Below are 26200 nucleotides of genomic sequence, written 5' to 3'. Positions count from 1 at the left end.
TTGGAGGGAAGAAATGACCGTACTGGAATCCGAGCGCAAATGGGCCAATTGTGTTTCGCAAAACCAGGCACTGGATTATTTTATGTCAGCACAGTGAACAAGTTCCCTGATAGACTGACGTCCCGAGACAGACCGCTACAGAAGAATTATAATTATAACACGTTTCGGGGTTAGAAGGATTGTGCTAAGCATAATTTAGAAATTCGAGAATCAGTGGAAAGCCTTCTTGAACCGCAGGGAATCTTACTGATTGTGCCTATAAAAAGACCAATAGAACATACTAAAACACAGACACACACTGTTCTATGCAACATACTTTTCTTTTATATTTTAGTGTGATGGCCTACAACACCAGGACAAATGGTGTTCGTTTTTATAGGTCCTTGTGTGTGATGGTACTATAAGGTCTATCTGGCACATGTAGAAGTGTGCTCGCTCCGTAACTGCAAATTGGTGGCAGTGTGGGATAACCAACCTGTGGTCTCTTACCTGTTAGAAGTGTTCCCATGTTACATTGTGGTTTATGCCTGGGGTCTTAGTCCTGGATCTGTATGTGTGCATACTACGGCCTCATCCAGAAGGTCTGGATCTGTATGTGTGCATACTACGGCCTCATCCAGAAGGTCTGGATCTGTATGTGTGCATACTATGGCCTCATCCAGAAGGTCTGGATCTGTATGTGTGCATACTACAGCCTCAGCCAAAAGGTCTGGAGCTGTATGTGTGCATACTACGGCCTCAGCCAAAAGGTCTGGATCTTCATGACACAGGTGGTACTGTTTACAACACTGTGGTTTCTGGTTTGAGCCCAACTCTCTGCATTCCCCCTTAATTACTACTAATAAAGATTGAGATCAGGTTAGAATCTTTGTTATATTTATCTGTGGGGTATAAAACTCCCAGTTGGTAAAAGTTTAAACCAGCCATTCATCCAGGATGAATTTGAGTCATCTCATGCCCCCTCTCTTGGAGTATAAAGCAATGCAAGTTTCTCCCAAGAATTAGACTGCCATCTAGTGGTTGTAATTTAACCAAAGCCATCAACTCCGAGACAATTTGGTGTAATTTTAGTGGCAAGCAAGATAGGTATTGTTGAGTGATGTAAATGAGTTGTGTATATTTACTACCAGTTCTGTACCAGTAGCAATTATCATATTTCGTATCTGTCATTAGAGGGTTACACTGTCTGCAGTCTCAAAGTTCTTAGCCACTCCCCATGGCTCACATTACATCAGGTGCATTTCATGGAAGGCTGAACACACCCACAGCTGAAAATGTTGGCACTTCGCCAATATTCAGCGCTTTCTCGATTACAGTACGTGACACTGTAGTATTGGCTATTAGCACAATGAGTCAGACATAAATAGTTGTTATCAGTGTGCTAACTCAGCTCTATATATTTGACTTTGGCATGGTACATACAGAGCTTTCACACCTCACCATCACAGTTTACTTGAAGTCCTACAAAGGATATCCACTCTAGTCTCACCCTTGCTTTACTTATCCTATTTTACATCCCACCTAACCCTCGCTGGCCCGTCATTTATTCTTAGCTTCCTTCTTCAACCTGGCACGTGCCTTTGCTCCAACCATAACTCTTTCCAAATGTCGGACTACCCCACCCTCAACACAGCTATAGACTACACTACGGAGTCCTTCAAAATCTCTCCACGCATTTAAAGGCTGCGTTGAAATAATGACTTATCAATGACCCAAGACCAGTTCAGTTAATCTCTACCATTGTGACAATGAGTCGTCATAATGCTGCAACAAATGTGCATTATCCTAGGGGCGTTGGCAGACACAATGCAAGTAACTTAATTTATTTCCCAGTGTGTCTATGTATGCGGATGACTCAACACTATAACACGTCAGCTACTACAGCAACTGGAATGACTGCAACACTTAACAAAAAGCTGCAGTTAGTTTCAGAATGGGTAGCAAAGAATAAGTTAGTCCTAAATATTTCCAAAAGTATTGTATTTGGGACAAATTTTTCGCTAAACCCTAAACCTCAACTACATCTCGTAATGAATAATGTGGAAATTGAGCAAATTGAGGTGACTAAACTGCTTGGTGTAACCCTGGATTGTAAACTGTCATGGTCAAAACATATTGATACAACTGTAGCTAAAATGGGGAGCAGTCTGTCCATAATAAAGCGCTGCTCTGCCTTAACAGCACTGTCAACAAGGCAGGTCCCACAGGCCCTAGTTTTGACACACCTAAAGTACTGTTCAGTAGTGTGGTCAGATGCCACAAAGAGGGACTTAGGAAAATTGCAATTGGCTCAGAACAGGGCAGCACGGCTGGCCCTTACAAAAACAAGTAGTGATGAAGTCAATCTCTCTTCCACTTTTAGCCATGAGAGATTAACATGCATATCATTAATGTTAGCTCTCCGTGTACTTTTAAGACGTGTTGACTAGCTGAATGTACCGAGCTGTCTGTTTAAAATAGTTGCACACAGCTCGGACACCCATGCATACCCCACAAGACATGCCTCCAGAGGTCTCTTCACAGTCCCCAAGTCCAGAACAGACTATGGGAGGCGCACATTACTACATAGAGCCATGACTACATGGAACTCTATTCCACATCAGGTAACTGACGCAAGCAGTTGAATCACATTTTTAAAAACAGGTAAAAATACACCTTATGGAACAACACACAAGGTACAGACACATACATATGCATACATTGTGATATTGTTGTATGGTGGTATTAAACATTTTGTATTGTAATTATGTAGTGATGTAATAATGTTATATGATGTACTGTTTTATCATTTGTTTTATATGTAATGTAAGTGCTTTAATATGTGTGGACCCCAGGAAGAGTGCTTGCTGCCTTGGCATTTAAGCGTCTTTGAACTGGGTATAGTAGTAGTCCAGGTTCCCTAAAAAAAAATTTGGCATTGAGCAAATTTCAGGTCTTCTGAGCGCAAACTTGAACATTGTGAAAAATCTGTGCAACTTCCGTGTTTACTGTGAACACTGAGGCTGTAAGTTGCAATTTTAACAGTGGCCAAGTAGGCTACTGTGGCCATTTGATCATAATGTAGGCCTACCGGAGTGGCCTACCATCAAAAACAATGTTTTAACATTTAAATAGCTGTTCTATCATTCAGCCTACAGTAGCAGCCAATGTGTGGTGTTCAATGTAGGCCTACATTCCATGAGATTTTGAAAAAAAACATGCAGGGCTTGACATTAACCTGTTTGACAAGGAGGTGACTGAACATTTTGTTGTGTTGTTTATTGCAAGAAATCGCTTATAAATAAAATGCATTATTATTTCCAAACCCTTATTACAGAGAATCAGACTAAATATGCTACCCCCTGCCTATTGGTTCCATTTAAAAATATATATATATTTCACCTTTATTTAACCAGGTAGGCCAGTTGAGAACAAGTTCTCATTTACAACTGCAAACGGGCCAAGATAAAGCAAAGCAGTGCGACACAAACAACAACACAGAGTTACACATGGAATAAACAAGCGTACAGTCAATAACACAATAGGAAAGAAATTAAGTCTATATACAATGTGTGCAAATGGCGTGAGGAGGTAAGGCAATAAATAGGCCAAAGTAGCGAAGTAATTACATTTTAGAAAATTAACACTGGAATGAATAGATGATGAGCAGATGATGTGCAAGTAGAAATACTGGTGTGCAAAAGAGCAGAAAAGTACATTAAAACAATATGGGGATGAGGTAGGTAGATTGGGTGGGCTATTTACAAATGGGCTATGTACAGCGATCGGTTTGCTGCTCAGATAGCTGATGTTTAAAGTTAGTGAGGGAGATATAAGTCTCCAGGTTCAGCGATTTTGCAATTAGTTCCAGTAATTGGCAGCAGAGAACTGGAAGGAAAGGTGGCCAAAGGAGGTGTTGGCTTTGGGGAAGACCAGTGAGATATACCTGCTGGAGCACGTGGTACGGTTGGTGTTGTTATCGTGACCAGTGAGCTGAGATAAGGCGGAGATTTACCTAGCATAGACTTATAGATGACCTGGACCCAGTGGGTCTGGCGACGAATATGTGGCGAGGGCCAGCCAACTAGAAAATACAGGTCGCAGTGGTGGGTGATATAAGGGGCTTTGGTGACAAAGCAGATGGCACTGTGATAGACTGCATCCAGTTTGCTGAGTAGAGTATTGGAAGCTATTTTGTAAATGACATCGCCGAAGTCAAGGATCGGAAGGATAGTCAGTTTTACGAGGGTATGTTTGGCGGCATGAGTGAAAGAGGCTTTGTTGCGAAATAGGAACCCGATTCTAGATTTAAATTGGGATTGGAGATGTTCAATATGATTCTGTAAGGAGAGTTTACAGTCTAGCCAGACACCTAGGTATTTGTAGTTGTCCACGTATTCTAGGTCAGAACCGTCCAGAGTAGTGATGCTAGTCGGGCAGGCGGGTGTGGGCAGCGAACGGTTGAAAAGAATGCATTTGGTTTTCCTAGCATTTAAGAGCAGTTGGAGGCCACGGAAGGAGTGTTGTATGGCATTGAAGCTTGTCTGGAGGTTTGTTAACACAGTGTCCAAAGAAGGGCCAGATGTATACAGAATGGTGTCGTCTGCGTAGAGGTGGATCAGGGAATCACCCTCTGCAAGAGCGACATCATTGAGATATACAGAGAAAAGAGTCGGCAAGAGAATTGAACCCTGTGGTACCCCCATAGAGACTCTTTAGCTTATTCAAGCCTGTATCAAGATACAACACTGCCCCTAAGACAACAAAAAAGCTCTTTACCTGACTCGCTTTTCAAAGATGTCTAGTAGACATGTACACGTTTTGTGCTTTTGATAGAAGCAATCGCTCCCCTATTGCTGACTATTAATGATCTACAACTGGGCTAATAACTCACTAACTAGCAAAGGATATGAAGATTTTTAGACACGTGACTACATGCAGCTCTTGCTTTCAATTCAAAACAAGTGCATCTACTCACGGCCGCTCATGCTGTAAACACAGTCCAGGCCAAAGTAAATGGCACAGATCCATATATGGCAATGGTCTATTTGCACATACTGTAGGCCTACTGCACCTCTGATTGTTTATGCTGCATCGGTCTGTGTAGAGTGCATGCTAAATCGTGCGTGTCAATGCAATAGAATCCTACTCTGATGCAAATAGACTGATGATTGTCACAAATATAAGTATAGGACGAGTCAACAACATTATTTGGATACGAGTTAACAAAATATGAACTTTTAAAGCTGCATTATGAAACTTTTGGGGTGACCTGACCAAATTCACATGGAATGGTGAGTACTAGATCTGTCATTCTCATTGAAAGCAAGTCTAAGTAGTGGCTTCCCGTTCTTAACTTTCATTTTTGCTCTTTTACTTTTGTTTTTTTACACTAGCTTCAAACAGCTCAAAATACAATATTTTTGGTTTTGGAAGAGATATTTCTGTCACGGTTGTTGTAAGAAGGGGACCAAGGGGCAGCAGATGTTGAGTTCAACATATTTATTGAAAAGTGAAACTTAAAACAAAAACAAATACAGTGCCTTGCGAAAGTATTCGGCCCCGTTGAACTTTGCAACCTTTTGCCACATTTCAGGCTTCAAACATAAAGATATAAAACTGTATTTTTTTGTGAAGAATCAACAACAAGTGGGACACAATCATGAAGTGGAACGACATTTATTGGATATTTCAATTTTTTTAACAAATCAAAAACTGAAAAATTGGGCGTGCAAAATTATTCAGCCCCTTAAGTTAATACTTTGTAGCGCCACCTTTTGCTGCGATTACAGCTGTAAGGTGCTTGGGGTATGTCTCTATCAGTTTTGCACATCGAGAGACTGAAATTTTTTCCCATTCCTCCTTGCAAAACAGCTCGAGCTCAGTGAGGTTGGATGGAGAGCATTTGTGAACAGCAGTTTTCAGTTCTTTCCACAGATTTTCGATTGGATTCAGGTCTGGACTTTGACTTGGCCATTCTAACACCTGGATATGTTTATTTTTGAACCATTCCATTGTAGATTTTGCTTTATGTTTTGGATCATTGTCTTGTTGGAAGACAAATCTCCGTCCCAGTCTCAGGTCTTTTGCAGACTCCATCAGGTTTTCTTCCAGAATGGTCCTGTATTTGGCTCCATCCATCTTCCCATCAATTTTATCCATCTTCCCTGTCCCTGCTGAAGAAAAGCAGGCCCAAACCATGATGCTGCCACCACCATGTTTGACAGTGGGGATGGTGTGTTCAGGGTGATGAGCTGTGTTGCTTTTACGCCAAACATAACGTTTTGCATTGTTGCCAAAAAGTTCAATTTTGGTTTCATCTGACCAGAGCACCTTCTTCCACATGTTTGGTGTGTCTCCCAGGTGGCTTGTGGCAAACTTTAAAAGACACTTTTTATGGATATCTTTAAGAAATGGCTTTCTTGCCACTCTTCCATAAAGGCCAGATTTGTGCAATATACGACTGATTGTTGTCCTATGGACAGAGTCTCCCACCTCAGCTGTAGATCTCTGCAGTTCATCCAGAGTGATCATGGGCCTCTTGGCTGCATCTCTGATCAGTCTTCTCCTCGTATGAGCTGAAAGTTTAGAGGGACGGCCAGGTCTTGGTAGATTTGCAGTGGTCTGATACTCCTTCCATTTCAATATTATCGCTTGCACAGTGCTCCTTGAGATGTTTAAAGCTTGCGAAATCTTTTTGTATCCAAATCCGGCTTTAAACTTCTTTACAACAGTATCTCGGACCTGCCTGGTGTGTTCCTTGTTCTTCATGATGCTCTCGCTTTTAACGGACCTCTGAGACTATCACAGTGCAGGTGCATTTATACGCAGACTTGATTACACACAGGTGGATTGTATTTATCATCATTAGTCATTTAGGTCAACATTGGATCATTCAGAGATCCTCACTGAACTTCTGGAGAGAGTTTGCTGCACTGAAAGTAAAGGGGCTGAATAATTTTGCACGCCCAATTTTTCAGTTTTTGATTTGTTAAAAAAGTTTGAAATATCCAATAAATGTCGTTCCACTTCATGATTGTGTCCCACTTGTTGTTGATTCGTCACAAAAAAATACAGTTTTATATCTTTATGTTTGAAGCCTGAAATGTGGCAAAAGGTCGCAAAGTTCAAGGGGGCCGAATACTTTCGCAAGGCACTGTATATCAATAAACAAACAACTAAATGTGACAACGTGGTGCACAAACACAAAACAACATCCCACAAACACAGGTGGGAGAAATATTTACTTAAATATGATCCCCAATTAGAGACAATAATACCAGCTGCTTCTAATTGGGAATCATACAAAACACCAACATAGAAAATATAAACTAGAACACAACATAGAAATTATAAACTAGAATACTCCCTAGTCACACCCTGACCTACTACACCATAGAGAAACAATGGCTCTCTATGGTCAGGGCGTGACAGTTCACAGCAGTTTAGATGGTAGGCAAATTTTAGCAACCAGGAAAAGGCATTGCAATTTCTGTATATTGCACATTTAAATGTGAGATTTTCACTTGTCTGTTACTGTAACATAAACATATCAATTTTAAGAGGAAATGAGACACCAAAAATAACTTGTCATCACTTTCAGTGTAAGTAAAATAAAAAAAACATCCAAGTAAGGTACAGAGGTCACTGTCCATTGCTTTATCACAGAGTTATTTTCAACACAAACACAAGTTGGCAACTATTCCTCCAGCCCAAAGTTAAAAAGTGAATCACATTACAAAACATTAAGGAAAACTTTAGACTATAAAGTTTTTTTTGTATAAACTGTTGATTATCAGTGGTGTAAAGTACTAAAGTAAAAATATTTTAAAGTACTACTTAACTCAGCATGGTACTAGGAAAAGGGCTTTCAACAGCAGTACTTACATAAAAACAATTGCAGATGTGCTCCGATTAACTGCCACTCAAAATTTAGCGCAGAGGTCATGATGTTGTGAGATCTGATGACTCTCACAACAAGGGTAATTTTTTGACAATCTTAGAAGCAATAGCAAAACATGACCCTCTCATAGAGAAAAGGATGAATGCATGTGGCAATGCTAAGTACACAAGCCACCAAATCCAGAACAAAGTTCTTGAGGGCTCTCAAGTGGCTTGCAGTTCAGAAAGAGTTGTATCCAGAGCAGTAGCCCAGGGAACTACAGAGATGTACGGATGTAAGGTGGGCCTGCAGATACATGGCATGCCATAATCTGAGGGACAGGCTTCCAGCATTTCTGTGCTACTACAGGATATCACGCTTGAAAGTAGTGGTGATAGATCAGTGGAGGCAAGGGGCCTTCTTTCTCAGATAGATTTACATTTCATAGGGCTTTGGTTACCTTTTGTAAAGTGCTTGGTGATGCCAAATGTCTTTCTGACATGCTCCAATCAAGCTCTCTTGACCCAGCAAGGACTGTGGATCTAGTAGGTGCCCTTACAGACACATTACAGGACTACAGAAGTGAGGGTTACTTTGGAGAACTATGGAAAGAGGTTGAAGCGATTGCAGATCACTGAAAAATAAGTGTGTAAAGGACAGCCTAAAACAAGCTTAAGATTTCATGACTCATTGATGATGAGCACTGTACAACAGGAAAATAGTGATCAAAGTGATGGTGAGAGCTTCCAAAGAGCTATCCGATGCTTGACAGTCTCACAGCTGAGCTGCAAAGGCGTTTTTCAAAGAAGAATTGTGAGATAATGCATGGGGTCCAGTCTCTCAACTCAAAGAGTACAACATTCTTGAATGAGGAGCCTCTGTTTGCCTTTTCTCAGACCATTGAGTCAGATTTAAAGGACCTCAAACAGGAGGTTCATCCAACCAAGCAGTTTCTTGATAAGAGAGAGAAAAGTAGATGGGACAGAACGTCTACTCTCCTTGACTTTGTGTCTCTAGAACCTTAAAGAGGTGCTCCATGAGCTATTTCGACTTCGTAAGATTTCTGTTGTTACACCAGCCAGTCAGCAGTGATTCTTGAGAGAGAAGCTTCTCAGCTTTGAAACAGATTAAAACCCACCTTAAGAAATCAATGGTTGATGACAGGTTAAGTCACCTCGGAATTCTCAGTGTTGAGTCAAGACGAGTACGTTCCCTCAACAAGGATGAGTTTGTGAAACATTTTGTCAGTTCTCACCAGAACCGCAGAATTATGCTGTTTTAAATCTGGCTAGGATAATTTGGCACTTAGGTGGTCCCTCTGGTCATGATTAAAACCTGCACTGTGTACTAGCTAGTACACTGACATTCTAAAATGATAAATCCAAAGGGTATCATGTCACACAGATTTAATGTGGTCTTGATTAGGCCAATTCCAAAACTTTTCTTTGCTATTAGTTAACATAATATATATGAGCATAAAATGATAGTGTAAGTTTGTAATATTGATGGGGACAATTTGTAAGCGCACTCTGAAACTCCAGAGTGAAATTACAAACACACCCATAAATTCAGTGCATTTTTCTTGCGGCGTGTTCAGAGTGTACACTGGACACACTGGCCGAGAAGTAGGGTTGATCTAAGCATTCTGACCTCACAAAGGCAGTCAAGCACCCAACCTAACTGGCTAAAGTTGGCTAGCTTGCTAGCTCCTTCAAAACACAAATAAAAAAACACCAAGCTCTGACTATTTTACTAGCCCTAGCAGAGCTGGTTAGACTGTTTTCATGTTATCTAGAGCATTAGTGACTGTAACTGTGCTGCTAGCAACAATTTTATTCATCTTTTTTTGCCGGCATTTACTGACCTGTAAAATTCAATGGGGTGCGTTCGTAAATTCATCTGTTATTCTGCATTCTGGCACACTCAAACAAGAGTGCTCTGAAATCAGAGTAGATAGCACCTTTGGCAGCAATTACAGCCTTGAGTCTTCTTGGGTATGACGCTACAAGCATGGCATGCCTGTATTTGGGGAGTTTCTCCCATTCTTCTCTGCAGATCCTCTCAAACTCTGTCAGGATTGATGGTGGAGTGTCGCTGCACAGCTATTGTCAGGTCTCTCCAGAGATGTTCGATCGGGTTCAAGTCCGGGCGGGCCACTCAAGAACATTCAGAGACTTGCCCAAAGCCACTCCTGCATTGACTTGGCTGTGTACTTAGGATCATTGTCCTGTTGGAAGGTGAACTTTCGCCACAGTCTGAGGTCCTGAGTGCTCTGGAGCAAGTTTTCATCAAGGATCTCACTGTACTTTGCTCTGTTCATCTTTCCCTTGATCCTGACTAGTCTCCCAGTGCCTGCCGCTGAAAAACAAGCGGGCTGTCATGTGTTTTTTACTGAGGAGTTGCTTCCATCTGGCCACTCTATCATAAATGCCTGACTGGTGGAGTGCTGCAGAGATGGTTGTCCTTCTGGAAAGTTCTCCCATCTCCACAGAGGAACTCTGGAGCTCTGTCAGAGTGAACATCGGTTCTTGGCCACCTCCATGACCAAGGCCCTTCTCCCCCAATTTCTCAGTTTGGCCAGGCAGCCAGCTCTAGGACGAGTCTTGGTGCTTCCAAACTTCTTCCATTTAAGAATGATGGAGGCCACTGTGTTCTTGGGGACCTACAATGCTGCAGACATTTTTGAGTATCCCTTCCCCAGATCTGTGCCTCACAATCTTGTCTCTGAGCTCTACGGACAATTCCTTCGACCTCATGGCTTGGTTTTTGCTCTGACATGCACTTCTTCTTCTTCTTCTTCTTCTTCTATGATATCATGGCAATCCACAAACAAATGTTTCAAGTGCATGCCGCCACCTACTGTGCTGGAATGTACGATCAGTAATGATCTGCCCAATTCTGTACTACCATGAAAATACAATTCAAAACCAAATACATTCCTACTAACCCCTACCGCTCCCTTCTCCCCCCCAAAAAACCCTCTCCAACCCCATTACACTTTATATCATGCTGAAACATTCCACCCTTAAGATTGTTCAGCATGTCAAAACTATTTCCACAGTAACCTATGTTACCCCCAATATTTACTTTGCTGTCTCCACAATAACCTTCAACCTGGCATTTCTGCCTTCCACAACCTGAGTCGTATTTATAACCTTACCAATAAAAAATGTGAAGTCCATGCTAGGACCATCAGAAGCACCAGCCCTGACAGTAGGTCCACTTACTACAGGTACATCCATGTAAGCCCCATCAGTCTGCACTGTAGTTCTACCAATCTGTTTTACAGCCTCTGCATATGATACATCATGACTGATCCTATCTCTCTGAGCTTCTTTAGCCACTCTCTGCACCTGGCATCTACCAAATGCTGTACTGTGTCCTCCCCCACAATTACAACACTTAACCTTCACATTACTTCCACATTCACTGTAATCACATTCCCCTCCACACTTGGCACATATTTTCTTTCCTTTCCTTTACACTGAACAGCTACATGTCTCATTCTTAGGCATTTAAAACACAGTAGTGCATATGAGACAAATTCTCAAACATTGAAACTAAGGAATCCTATCTGTACTTTTCTGGCAAGACTTTCTCAAACCTCAGCATCACTGACAAGCTTTCACTCATTTGACCCTATTTCCTACTGATCAACCCTTTGGCCTCAATCACTCTGCCTCCCTTCACATTTTCTTCAATATCATCTGTGGACATAGATATTGGGACCACAGTGAGGACTCCCCTCAACCTAGCATAAGCACCAGGCTTTTAATCTTCTTCCCATTAAGATATTCCATTTGCAGAATCTTCCCTTGCTGAGCCTGGCTACCACAAAATATTAGCAATCTACCATTTCCAATTAACCCGGGATAGTTTAACTTCACCTATCTCTTTCTTTACGGCATTAGTTACTTGGATAGAGTGTAAATGAGGCCCTATGGTCTCAAACGCCATGACATCTTTCCACTCAGACACATTATTGCTCTTGCTTCCTACCTTGAATCTCTATTTGCTTTATACACTAGACGCTCCACTGCTTACAGTATCACAATCTCTCTTCTTCCTATGTCTTTCCACAACAGACCATTCAGATCCTTGAACCTCATCCTCCCCCTCCATATCATCAGAGCGGTCACCCATATTGGTCGCACTCCAGCACAGCTGTTGCTTCTCTCTTTTCGTCCACACTATTCATTTCGAGTTTCGTAGCAAAGGGTCTGAATACTTATATAAATAAGGTATTTCTGTTTTACATTTTTAATACATTTGCAAAAAAAATCTGAAAAGCTTTTTTCGCTTTGTCATTATGGGGTATTGTGTGTAGATTCATAAGGAGAAACATTAATTTGATCAATTTTAGAATAAGGCTGTAACGTAAAAAAATGTGGAAAAAGGGAAGGGGTCTGAATACTTTCTGAATGCACTGTATACACTGACTTTGAGAAGGAATTGTGTGATGATTAGCTTAGCAATCGCGTGATGCAGCATGACAACGTGAACGCGATTGGTCGACAGTCTTCTTGGTGGGGCGTTATACAGCACGTTCCTTCATTCATTGGATTCCTATCTGCTTTCTATAATATCTCTGGCAATGGTAACATGCAATGCTCCTTGGACTAAAGAGGCAGACAAATAGTAAAAATATGCTAGATTCTCCTTTAAAATTACATATTTCTCGAGGTAGGAATATCACAAAAATATTGTCAACGTCTCATTCGAGAGAAGACATCCTCCCAATATCACATTTAGGGAAGAACCAGATGCAGAAAGTGTCGAGGTAACAAAAGTTTATTACTTAGAACTGGGGTGCAGGCAAAATGACAGGTCAAGGACAGGCAGAGGTCAGTAATCCAGATCAGAGTCCAAAAGGTACAGAACAGCAGGCAGTCTCAGGGTCAGGGCAGGCAGTGGTCAATAATCCAGTGTGGTGTGGCAAGGTACAGGACGGCAGGCAGACTCAGGGTCAGAGCAGACAGAATGGTCAAATCCTGGAAAACTAGAAAACAGGAACTAGAAACAGACAGGAGCAAGAGGAAAAATGCTGGTAGGCTTGACGAACAAACAATCTGGCAACAGACAAACTGAGAACACAGGTATAAATACACTGGGGATAATGGGGAATATGAGATAATATCAGTCAGTTAGAGGAGGCTGGTGGGAGGAACTATAGGAGGAATAGCTCATTATAATGTCTGGAATGGAATAAATGGAATGGTATCAAACACATTAAACATACGGAAACCACATGTTTGACTCCATTCCATGGATTTCATTCCAGACTTTACAATGAGTCCGTTCTATAGTTCCCCCCAACAGCATCCTCTGCAGTCAGGTTAGTATGACCCTCATGAATTATGAAGTATTCATGTGCTTCTAAAAATTACATTATTTAAAAATTCACAAAAAATTACGTTAGCTGATGAAGATGATCTCATAGAACAAAACGTATAATATATCCTAAGCCGGTGTTTACCATAGAACTTATTTTCAGGCGTGTAACCAAAAACCCTATAAAAACGTAATTAATTTCCACATAGGCTTTGTCCAAAAAAAACATGGCTGAGTTAGTGCCTACAAAAAGACGCCATTACTATTTATTTCTATTGGAATCTTGCCATTGTGTGGTACATTATGTCACTTCTTCCTCAACTCCATCTAGGGCTTGAACGCAAAACAGCGGTGTTCGTCATGATGATAGTGATGACGCAGATGTGTGACTGACCAATAAGGGACTGATGTTTTAAGCTACATATTTTTTCAGGGAAGGAAAAAGACTTGCTTGCATTTGTTACGTTAGGCTACCGGCGTGGAGACAGCTCAAGGTGAACGAAACTTTTAAGGAATATAGATACATTGAACAGGTAAGAAGGAGTAAATACATTTTACTAGTTACTGTCGTCAGTATTTATTTTATTGTGAACATTTCTTCCGAAGTAAAAAAAAGAAGCAAAGTTTGTCTGATTTCTGATTGTAACGTTAGTTATCCGCTGATTAAACGTGCGGCGGTAACGTTACAAGCTTGTTCGCCAGTTAACGCGTCTAAAGTCAACACAACTGAATATCTTAGAACAACTGAAACAAGCCATGGCTGTGAAGAAACATATCAGCCAACATGTGTAGTCCGTGTTCGTCTTTTGAGTGAACAAGTTAACGTAGCTTGCTAGGTAAATTACGTCAGCCGTTTTGTAACTTGGCTAGTTAGTTAGCTAACGTTAAGTAATAGTAGCAAGAGAAGCTAACGTGTCCACCTCAACGACCTATCGTTAATAATGACGCCCTCTTATTTGGCTAAATAGCTAGTTATAACCTAGTTAAGTTACACAACGTTACACCCAAATGCCGGCACGTTGTCACTCCACTACTCCCAGCTAGTATTACATAGTACTGCATTGGTTGTGCAACTGTCTAACGCCTCTAGTGGCGAGTTAATATTCTGCAGGGCAAATTATGAAACGTTATTACAATGTGGGATCCTTACGACGTACTCAGGCTAAACCCCAACCTTTACATTTTAGTGATTTAGTAGACGCTTTCAGTAGACTCTCTTATCCAGAGCGACTTACAGGAGTGTTTAGTGCCCACATCGACATTTTCACCTATTCAGCTCTGAGATTCTAATCAGCAACCTTCCTCTTACTGGCCCAAAGCTCTTTCCAGCTTTGCCGAAACATCACTCTTACCATGGTTACACTTTGGTTTTTCAGTCTGAAAGAAGTCTGCCTAAAAAAGATACAGGAGTCTCTACAAGCCAGAATGTTGAATAAAATGATGTGTGCTCTTTACCGATTGTCTGCTTTTGGCGGTAGGAGGTGGGGATTGGGTATCCCCAGTGATTCCCGGAATTTTATATGTATTTTTTTTATTTTGGTGTGACGTTGGAAGAGTCTTATCACTTAAATCCTGAGGCCCGCTGACTGCGTGGGACAATGTTCGATTAGGTTTGGCCATATTGTGCCAAGTGTTGCGTGCGTAATACCGATATACAGGCCATCGTACTGAAGGTTGGGTTGACAACGCTTCCCTGTAGATATTTTGTTTTAGATTACCTCTGACTGGGCCAAACTCAGCGGACAACAGGTAAAGCAACTTGAAATGAAGCCTGTTCGGGAATTCTGAGCTTACATGTTAGATGAGACTTAAGTATTTCACTCGGATTCTGAAAGTTTCTTAACCGTTAGGCTACTATACCTGCCGCCCCACCTTAATCCCTACCTGTACCTAACCCTTAACCAGGCTAGAATATCAACTTCAATAGGGTGACGTCAGAGTTGGGAAGTCCCAGGCATACCCTTTAGACTTTTCCAGTTATAAAATTCCAGTCAGCACGTTGAACCACCTGAACAAATAATCTTCCCTTGTCAGCAACGTGTCATGGGAAATGGTGGAGACCTCCCTCCATTTCTGTATTTTTGGGTACTACTACTGAGATGGTCTTCTGTTTTTATAGTTACCTCTTTGTATTTTGTCCAATAGGAAGCATGGGTGATATTGCTAAGGGAAAGAAGGCATTTGTCCAGAAGTGTGCCCAGTGTCATACTGTTGAAAATGGAGGAAAGCACAAGGTTGGTCCAAACCTCTGGGGTCTATTTGGACGCAAGACTGGACAAGCTGAAGGCTATTCCTACACAGATGCCAACAAATCCAAAGGTCTGAGATTCTCTCACCATTTTACAGGAAATTAAATGGTGAATCTGACAGTAACAAATTTTGCATCCTCATTCTAACTTGTGCTTTTCACATGTGATTTCAGGCATTGTCTGGGAAACCGATACCCTCATGACGTACTTGGAGAACCCCAAGAAATACATTCCTGGAACAAAGATGATATTTGCTGGCATCAAGAAGAAGGGCGAGCGTGCAGATCTTATAGCATATTTGAAGTCGGCAACTTCGTAGACCACTGTCTACGCTTTGTTCAATGTATAGACTTCCCTTTCTGTATCTTATATAAATATCATCAACTGTTCAGCGGAGAAGGGGGGTGGCTCTTTCAAGAAGCTAAGACTAATTCTTAGCATTTTAACAATTTATTTGAATAGCCTGCTTGACATACCTGCTGGGACTCAATGGTGTTTGCATGATCAGTTGCCATATTTCACAGCTGTACCTCCATTTAGATGGTGTAATTTATACCCCTTGGTCTAACAGGCTCTAGTATGTATACATAAATTATTGATCCATAGACTGTAAGTATTCCATAATTTATTGGGTCAAAGCTGTGTAATATTTGTTTCACAAAAAAAGTTTCAACTAATTGTATCGGTAGTGGTTTTAATACTTGCTAATGCAAACGCTCAATCAGATTTGGAATAGTCTCTAATTTCAAAGCGTTGTCTTGAAAGAAACGTCTACTACAGACCATGGTAATGTCTTATGTAGCCAATACCTCATGATCTGGTTCTATTTGAGTTAATTGAATAAATTACATGCTAAACAATTATCCCAATTTGATTTATTTTATCTGTTCTGGTTCAAGTATCAGGAAGGCAACACTACCTCCCTCTATATAGGGAGGTATATATATCCTTCTATATATCAAAATGGCAGAGTTTGAAGGACACTTCAATAAACTTCTCACCATTACAGTATGTGAGACTAAGACCTGAAAATATGGTCAAATGCTCCTTATGTGATGCAGTAGTGGTGACTCCGGAGGGACGCAGATATCAAATTGAGCTCCGTACTGCATCGCTGTGCGCCTCCCAAATTTTGTAACAATGCGGAGGGCTCTGTATAGCTCTGCATTGGCATGATTGGTTGATGGGAGGTCCTGTATAAACACAAGCTCACTTCCTTGACAACCGCTTTACTCAAAAGTATGAATGCCCTGACTTCTGAGGAGGCCGTATCACCCTAAATGCTGCACTGACAAATCAGATGTCAGATTGACCATGCAGCACCTTTTAAGTGCCCATTAGCGTTTCTCAATCCTCTGTCTGTGGGTTGTTACATGGGAGGTCAACCCTGAATTTAGTGGTGAAACCTACTCCTGGAGTACAGAATTTTGTTCCACTCCTGCACTAACACCTGATTCTACTAATCAGCTGTGTTGTGATTTGACCTTAACATTAACACAAGTGTGAATAGGATGAATGAGGGCTAATGGTGCTTTCAAGACAACTGGGAACTCAAGGAAAAAACTTCAAGTCGGGAAGTCAGCTCTAGAAAGTTTCCGACTTGGAATTTCGAGTTGGATGATCGCGTTTTCCCAATCGGAGATAGTTTTTTTCAAGATCACAGTTGTTGTGATGCTCGGAAGTCAGAGATTTCCATGTTCCCAGTTGTTTTGAACACAGAATAAAGGAGGCCTCTAGTGGCCAAAAGGCATTTTTAGCATTGGCAGCACCATTGAGGGCTTCCCAAGGGGCCAGGGGTCATTAGAAGCACTTTTTAAATTGCTCCTACAGTTTTTCTTTGGTACTGCAGTTTAACTGTCGCCCGGCCCAGAAAGAACATTTCCATACAAGTCAGATTTGAAAATTCCCAGTACGACACTTTAGTCATCACCTTTGCACACAAAACATCCCATTTTTTTACATCACTCACAGCCAAAGATATTAACATTTTATGTTTATCCAGTGTCTGCCATGTTGTTGGAGGAGGTGATGTCGTCGATGCACCCTGTGTGGACTGAGTGCTAGTGTGCATGTGATGTTGGTCTGTATAAACTAGATGCAACCTGGATATATAGACGGTCCATGAATCGACAGTTTAAAACAACTGTCGGACATCTTGGACGAAGTCGCCAGTTCTTTTTTGGAAATTATTTTTTACCCATCAATATTTGTAATAAAATATAAACAATTGTAAAACTAACAGTGAAATACAACTCAGACTCATCCTCTGGCCAAACTCTTCCACCATTGGCTGATCCCTCCTGGTGACCCTGTTGGAGTCATGTCCAACCGGGTCATCAGGAGCGATCAGCCAATTGTGAAGAAGAAAACTGACTACTTCAGGATTGGAGATAGCCTCAATGGTGCTGCCCATGCTGTCACAGATGCTATAATGGCACATATACAAAGATGAGTCCTTTATCTATTTCTATGGTGCAAACGTGAAAGACCATTGATCGTATTCCACAGTGTGGAGTACAGCTCCCTCTAGAGGAGAATGCAGTTACACATCACAGAAATGTTTTAACAGGTGAAACAAGAGATATGGTCCTGGATGGAAACATAATGAGATCAAGGAATTGGTGTTGTGGATAGCCATAAACACAATTGTAAAGTGAACATTTGTGCACTGCACAGCTTAATTATAGTAAAAGAACAACAACAAGAAAAGTGCGTGTGTGTATGCATGAGTGCGTGTGTTCTGGAACGTGACAGCGTACATTTCCACTAGAGGCCACTGTTATCACACTTCCGACATGATGCGATTAAGGCTCTTGTTTAATTTTTTTTTTGCATATTCAGAAATAAATATATGTTTTATTGTCACATACACCTAGACACGGGCTATATTAAGGCTTAACTAAATTCAATAATTAATAGTTTATTTTAAACAATCATGTAATTACTCATTATAAACTCTAAAATGAAATAGAATTGGAAAAAGTTGGAAACACTGCTCTAAATATTTCTGTACATAATAGATTTGGTAGAGCTCCGAAGTTGAGCTTCGGTAGCAGCTCCATATTGTCCTTTCAAGACAACTGGGGAAAAAACGAGGTCAAATCATGACGTTAGCGATCTTCAGGTCGGAAAGTCCGCGCTCTAGAAAGATGCCCGAGTTTCCGAATTGAATGAATGTTCGAAACAATTTTTCTCAATCGGAGCTCGTTGACAGTTATCTTGAATCCACGGAAATCGGAGATTTCCGAGTTCCCAGTTGTTTTGAACGCGGCAATAACCAACGTCATTTGCGCACTCTCCACTCCGGTGATGCACGGCCAGTGCGCGGCAGCAGTTGCTCTCTGAATAAAGAACAGTCGAAGTCCGTGAGTCTTTTTGCATCCTGTCTTTCATCCATGAGAGGTGGCTTTTATTAATTTCAATTGAGAGTTAATATGTTATTGGAGGTGAGGTGGTATATTCCTCATAATTTCTCCATCATATTTTGTACTGAAAGCAACAAGATACAAAGATAGTTTCGTTATGAATGGATTAAGGGAAGTCGTGTTACAGAAGTGTCTAGGTTTCTTTATTTTTTGATACTCTGTCAAATATTATAAATGAAAATTTATTGTGCAATTTTATGGATTTGGTTCAGCCAGGACCATCAACACAACCGACATGGCAGTGTCCAATATGGTATTCTCTGACGTGGAAAGTTTTCTGGATACGCATCCTGAGTTGTTTGAGGACTATCTAAACAGAAAAGGGAAACATAGTATGGTGGAGAAATGGCTCAAGAATCACCAGGCAAGCAAAACTTCAGTAAGTACAACCGCAGTCGCCGAGTCGGAGAAAACAAGCGTCAGCGCCTGTAAAGACAGTTGGGCGAGCTGCAAAGGTGATGGTGGCCCGCATAGACGAGCATCGCAGAAGGAACTGCGGAAAACTTTCGCCAGGTCCAAAGCAATGAATTGCAACAGGACATATGATGAGCAAGTCAACTACAGGGCTCAGGAGCCACTGACAAGTATGAGGAGGAGAGCTCTGCTGAGAAAAGCCAGCTCGTTGCCTCCAACCACTGCCCACATCCTGAGCGCGCTCCTGGAGTCGCGAGTGAACATACCTCAGTATCCATCCACAGCTGTCGATTTCAAATATTACCTTAAAGAACACAACGAACGAGAGTTTTTCCTGGAATTGGTAAAAGACATATCTAACGACTTGGATTTAACTAGCCTCAGCTACAAAATCCTGGTGTTTGTGTGTATAATGGTCGATGCAGACCGCTGTTCCTTATTCTTAGTGGAAGGCTCAGCAAATAAGAAGACATTGGTATCCAAATTCTTTGATGTTCATGCAGGTATCACAGTTTTACCCTCCATGAGCAACTCGGATGAAGTTCAGGTTCCTTGGGGAAAGGGAATCATTGGATATGTTGCTGAGCATGGAGAGACAGTCAATATCCCAGATGCCTATCAGGTGTGTGTGTGGTTGTGTGGTTGTGTGTGTGTATGCCTGTGTGTGTGTGTGTGTGTGTGTGTGTGAGAGAGAGAGAGAGCACTCCCACCTTTGTGTTTGTTTGTCTGTGTGCAACAGATTAGATCATGTGGCACATCAACACACAGCTTTGCATTTGCATCAGAATAATAATTAATTCATTTGCATCCTTACCTCATCTATCACCATACACACAAGCCTATGATGACCGATGACTCTTGATTAATCAACAGAAAATTGATCTCACCACATGAAGTAAAGAAAGCCTACTGTAATGAAATGGGATTGAGAAGTGCATGTTTATACTTCAGTGGTGATGTGATGTTGCACCAGCCACCAGTGATGATGTGGACTATTGCCAAGCTGACTCCCCAGTGGCCCCAGGACCTAACGCTGATCTTAGTTGAAGTAGTCTTGATCAATTGATTTACAATCCAGTCTGCAGACATTGAATGCACAACTCATGCATATACGTTCCTGAAGTTAGTGTGGTAGTGCCAGGACAAACTATATTGCTTTCAATCGCACTTGAAGATTTGCTAATCAAACACAAACCCATATGTAGGGTGCTTAGGTTGACATATCCATTCATGGTTGAAGACCATTTTTCCCCACAGCATTTTTGCATGCAACACAATGTCATCACTCCACAATGAGTTAGGGCCTGATCACGGGATCTCACAGGAAGTGATGTGCCTTATAACACTAATTTACTAATACTTGGCATGTGCGCTTATGTCCTTCCATCTTCCATGGATTGTAGGACCGTCGTTTCAGTGATGAGATTGACAAGCTGTCAGGATACAAGACCAAGTCCCTCCTCTGTATGCCCATTCACAACAGTGATGGGGAGATCATTGGAGTAGCCCAGGCCATCAACAAGAGTCCAGGAGGGGCTCTCTTCACTGAAGACGATGAGAAGGTAACTGCAATTTGACTGTTCTTTTTATTTTAATTTTCCAATCAAGAACAACATTCAAAACAGAAATGAAAAGACATTAGACAACTTATATAACAAAGTGACTATAGCCTCCTTACAAGACAACTAACAGACAAAAAATAAATAAAATAAAAAATGATTAAGAAACATTATAAACTGGGTGGTTCAAGCCCTGAATGCTGATTGGTTGAAAGCCATTGTATATCAGACCGTATACCAGGGAATGGGCTCCCGAGTGGCGCAGCGGTCTAAGGCACTGCATCTCAGTGCAAGAGGCATCACTACAGTCCCTGGTTCGAATCCAGGCTGTATCACATCCGGCCGTAATTGGGAGTCCCATAGGGCGGTGCACAACTGGCCCAGTGCCGTCCGGGTTTGGCCAGGGTAGGCCTTCATTGTAAATAAGAATTTGTTCTTAACTGACTTGCCTGGTTAAATAAATATGACAAAACATTTATTTTTACTGTTCTAGTTACATTGGTAACCAGTTTATAACAGCAAACCTCATTGGTTTGTGGTATATGGCCAATATACCACGGCTGGAGTTCTGTATCCTGGCACTCCGCGTTGCGTTGTGTTGAAGAACAGCCCTTAGCCGTGGTATATTGGCCATATACCACACCTCCTCGGGTCTTAATGCTTAATTAGATCATATGGTCACCTGAAGTAGGCTACATATTGTACATTGAGTGTGCAAAATTACCTGTGGATTAGATGGAAACAATGTGATGTTAGGGGAGATTCTCCACAAAATCAATAAAGGGTTGCCAAATTCTGTAAAATGTCTCTGACTTCCTCAACCAGTAAGTCATTTTCTTCAGTGGGATACAACTACTTCAGATTTCCATTTCAAGGCAATACATTTTTTGCAGTTTGATTGTTTGATAGGTAATACTTTATAACATGTTATACCTCTGTAGTGACACTGTTATTACACTAGTAACAACACTCAACTATTTCATTACCATCGAAACAACTCAAAATATTCCGTTTTGAGCGACGTTAACAGGAGTGTTAGACGAATGCCAATTGCTTGTGCTGAATTTCTCAGCGTAGGTCTCTGTTTCTCCCCTTTCATCTGTCGCACGTTCCAGCCTTCAATTGTCCCCTCGTTCTGAGAGAGTCCACACATGTAATGGTCCCGACATGTCAGGTATAGACGTCTGTTTTACCTCATGTGTAAAAAGGCATGCCTCCATCGTCTCTGGAACAGCCCACATCCTTTTTTTTAATAGGATCCCAGAAACAATGAAGTCACTGAGACAGAACACAGAGTGATATGTGGACCGTATTATGAAGGCCACTTATAGAGACCATTGACGATTTCTCGTCTGTGAATCACATGAAATGGATAGAAAGAAATACACGATATCCATCTAAGTCATTCTTAATTAAGCTGCTCTCATTCCGTTGGTAACGACTAAATGAGAGATAAAGCCAGGGGGAAGATATACCATTATTATGCGTTTACAAAATACTGACCTGTGCATTTCAGGCAAAGATAAGAGTGTTGTAGTCCAAACCGAGGGTTCACATCGGTTAGGTAACATTATCATTGTCCTGTATTAGAGCACAAGTGGCAAATGTTTTTCAGGGATATGGTCTATAGCTGTGGGATTTGCAAGGCTTGCAAAGGTGCAGGGGAAGTGGTGTCTCTCTTATGGCTGTCTGTCCACGTTGTAAAGCAGTGGAGACTGATTGGTCGTGTACTTTATAATTACCTAAGCATTCATGTCTGCGAGCAAAACTAATTGGCTTTCCCCATCATTTATCTTTCTAACAATGAACCCCCAGCAACGGGGGCTGAACCTGCCATGCTTCTGCTCAAAGGTAGAAACACTGTCTTTCATCATCTTGGACCGCCGTAAGACACATTTATGGAAGTTGTTTATAAATAGAAGACACCCAGTTTGTAGTGTTTATTGACTCTGTCACAGTGAAGTAATCCAAATAACAATTACATTCAGTGTAGAATTGAAACGTTCACAGAGGCGCTTGCAACTACCCTGTCTTCTAGTACTAGATGACATTTACAATGGAATTATAAGAAACTTTGACTCCTTGCCACCACATTGATAGGTATGTATTAGCCAAAGTGACTAAACACTGGGGTCGTACAGTAAGCAGTAAGCTGTCAGTGGATACACACAAGGGTTAGTGAGTTTTACTGACATGTCTTCCATTCTGAATTGACTCCCGCTGTACGCAGATGAGCTGAGTTGACATTTGCACCCAAGACAAAGACACAATCGTCTCTGCGCGAAGGGAAAACATAATAAGGTAGATCCAGCGAGGTAGGAAGGATGCTGGCGTCTCACATTGATCTTACTGATGGGATCTGCGGATTTCTAATGAGCTGTTATTTGGCACAGTTATTCATTTAGCTCGCTAGCCAGTCTCAGCTAGAGGCATAACGAGTCTGCACTGGCGCTCGGTACTTACGCACTTCAAACCCTTCCACGGCCAGGCAGAGGCAGGCAGCCCTGTGACGTGGCTCACAGTTGTGCAGGGTAGATTTCCAAGGCACATGTTGTCTTCCTTCATGAGTGCATCTCTTAGCCTTGCATTCTTCCGAAAAACAACAACTGCATAAAGCTAAACGCAGAGGACTCTTTGAAAATAAAAATGAAACCCTTTTGGATATGTTATGGTATGTAGAATGCACTTATTAAAGGTTTAGAGTTGTCCCACTGTGTATAATGGGTGGAGGGACTAACACAGGGACTAACACAGTCTCTTCACTGTGTTTTCAGCACGTTTCACATTGCATTAGTATCACGCCAATGCACAGGATGGTTACAACTGAATTAGTAATGAAATCCTATGTTGGCATTTGAGGACGGCAGAAGCTGCATGCTACAATGCAGTAATGCTTTAATTGAAAGACCTTGTAGAATTACATTTATGAAGTGCACCCTTTCAAACAGACTATCCATTTTTGCTGCAAATGTTTAATTTTGTGTAGACCCCCCCCCCTCCCAGTCTGTTGTTGTAAATAAGTGCTTACCATCAACACACTGCACGCTCATTTAATATATTACCGTAGCTAAACATATTTTATGTCTTTGTTCTCAAATGCCACGCTCTGTAAATTGTGTTATGTTGATACCCTACAGGATTAGAGTACTTTGGGAAGCTTGGATAATTTATGCATAATTGTATTTCCTCATTATCTTTATTGGATAAATACACCGATAGACTTTCTCAGACGCAAATAACATGACCCCATGGTGCAGTGTCTGGTCCTTGAATTATTATTTAGTTTTGCATGATACTATACTATAATATTACTGTTTTAAAGATCATTTCAAATGTTATTGTGTAAAATGAGCTAATTGAACACTGCTAGATTGCGCTCCCCTGTCTGTCGAAAAGTGTGTTGTCTGTATACCTGTTTATACACCTGTCAAGATGACTGAGCTGCAACAACTGAAATGGTATTGGCAGCCAAACAATACCTGTTCCCGCATTCTCAAGTTTTTGGCATGGCTCTGCCACATTCCCTGTCCAATTGAGTTACTGTAATACTGTTACATCCACTTTCGCTCAATTTCACCACTGTACATTTGTAGAGAAGGATGAGGGAACACCATGTCTCATTGGAGCCAAGTTCCCGTCTGAAATGTTCCAAAATTAAGATTTGAAAAACTGAAATAAATACAATCCTGGACTGAGGTTACCAGCATTGTCTCTTTCTCTCTTTCTGGAGGGAAAGACCAATATGTATGGCCGATGATTAGACATTTTTCAATTTGGTATTCAAGTACAATTAACTATAATCACACCTCACACATTGCTGTAATAGACTCCCGGACGGTATGATAACTGAGATTAAGTGAGGCGATAATAAGACAGTAAATCAGACAATAAAGTCCTAATCGCTGACCAATACAGCTGATAGTTTACCATGGGTTCAATGCTGATCACGTTGGAGTGGCAGCCTTATTATGTCTATGTACCACAGTGGGGAGGGTGTACATTGTTGGGGGCTGGGCTGCATGCCTGTATGGTCACCACACAACTTCTCCTCTCCTGTCCCCTGCCCCCTGCCCTGGCTAAAGGAAATGTAAATTAAAGATCCCAATGAAATGATTGAGGCTGTCTGGTAACCGTGGCATCAGTCTTACCAGGATATTGCTAGTGTTAAGGCGTTCAGACATGGCCTACTAGAATGATGCTGAGACATTTGTTTATTTCTTTACCTGTATCCCCATTAGCTTTTCTAGAAGCAGTAGCTACTCTTCCTGGGGTCCACAAAAAAAACACAAAACACAACAAGTAACGAAACACTGATACACAAGGACAGACACACAAATTGAAAAATTGGAGATGGAAGGGAGTTCCATGAGATCATGGCTCTGTATAAAACTGTGCGTCACCGTGAATTTGTTTTGAACTTGGGGACTGTGAAGAGACCGCTGGTGGCATGTCATGTACTGTATGTATGGGTGTCTGAGATGAATGTTATTTGATTATGCAGACAATCTGGATTTTTCGTCACAGTATTATTTCTCATAGAAACTTGGAGAAGCAGTTACTCTCTCATCAACCCTCAACCAGGAAAGACTGGCAGGCATGTTGTTGATGTTAGTTCTGTATATGCAGTTAAGGGCAAGGTGTGCTGCTCTGTTCTGAGCCAGACTCTAATCAAGATGGGACAAGACCAGAGCCCGAACAAGTAGTACATTTGGTTTTTGTGACAAAAACACAGAACATCCTTTTCTGACATGCCCCTCCCCATCTTCACAACAACTTTGTCAATATGACTTGCCCATGATAATTGACCATCCAATGTCATACGTAGGAGTTTATCTTCCTCAACTTGCACATTCAGCATGATGTGGCGGAGGTCCCTGATGATCTTCTTGGCCTGCCTGCGACACCTGGTGTTGTAGGTGTCCTGGAGGCCTGGCAGTGTGCACATAATGGTACGTTGGGAGGAGGTGATGTGGTTTATGACTAGCCTCTGAAAGCATTTCATGATGACAGAAATGAGTGCTACAGGTCAAGTAGTCATTCAGTTCAGTTACTTTCCCTTTCTTGGGCACAGGATATCTTGAAGCAAATGGGGATAACAGTATGAGCTAGAGAGAGATTGAACATGGGCTAACATCATGTGAGGCGCGCAGTGCTGACTCGTTCCCCTGGCTGACAGCTGTCAAGAGGGCTGGGCGGTGAAGCTCGACCATAGAGATAGATAGAAGACTCATCTTTCTATCTTCGCTATTATAATGTCAGGGACAGCATGGGCATCGCCAGTGAGGCTACCACCCATAGGAATCCCCCCAGTTGTCTACTTTGACTAATTTAAAATGTCGGAGGCATGGTGGAAACTCTTAA

General features: G+C 41.5%; 2 protein-coding genes across 2 annotated transcripts in view; both read left to right on the top strand.

Annotated features, from left to right (window-relative positions):
* The first annotated feature begins 15342 nt into the window (after positions 1 to 15342).
* LOC112245952 (cytochrome c) lies at positions 15343 to 16304 on the top strand. The gene is made up of 2 exons (XM_024414176.2): positions 15343 to 15511; positions 15615 to 16304. The coding sequence occupies exons 1-2, from the start codon at positions 15343 to 15345 to the stop codon at positions 15758 to 15760; spliced, it is 315 nt and encodes a 104-aa protein (XP_024269944.1). The 3' UTR covers positions 15761 to 16304.
* Positions 16305 to 16440: 136 nt separating this feature from the next.
* Positions 16441 to 26200, top strand: part of LOC112245951 (dual 3',5'-cyclic-AMP and -GMP phosphodiesterase 11A) — a 59865-nt gene continuing 50105 nt past the window's right edge. Inside the window, exons 1-2 of the mRNA XM_024414174.2 lie at positions 16441 to 19902; positions 20684 to 20842. Coding sequence (XP_024269942.1) covers positions 19102 to 19902; positions 20684 to 20842 — 960 coding nt within the window. The 5' untranslated portion in view covers positions 16441 to 19101. The remainder of the gene's footprint in view (positions 19903 to 20683; positions 20843 to 26200) is intronic.

The sequence above is a fragment of the Oncorhynchus tshawytscha genome, linkage group LG03 (genome assembly GCF_018296145.1).
Source record: "Oncorhynchus tshawytscha isolate Ot180627B linkage group LG03, Otsh_v2.0, whole genome shotgun sequence".
In the NCBI taxonomy this organism is placed as follows: Eukaryota; Metazoa; Chordata; class Actinopteri; order Salmoniformes; family Salmonidae; genus Oncorhynchus; species Oncorhynchus tshawytscha.
This window is presented reverse-complemented; position numbering and strand designations above follow the sequence as displayed.

What these genes read in the sequence shown, in the direction of transcription:
- LOC112245952 (XM_024414176.2), top strand. Translation starts at nt 15,343, where the DNA reads ATGGGTGATATTGCTAAGGGAAAGAAGGCATTTGTCCAGAAGTGTGCC. An exon ending in AGATGCCAACAAATCCAAAG is followed by an intron (nt 15,512 to 15,614) that starts GTCTGAGATTCT and finishes ATGTGATTTCAG; the next exon opens with GCATTGTCTGGGAAACCGAT.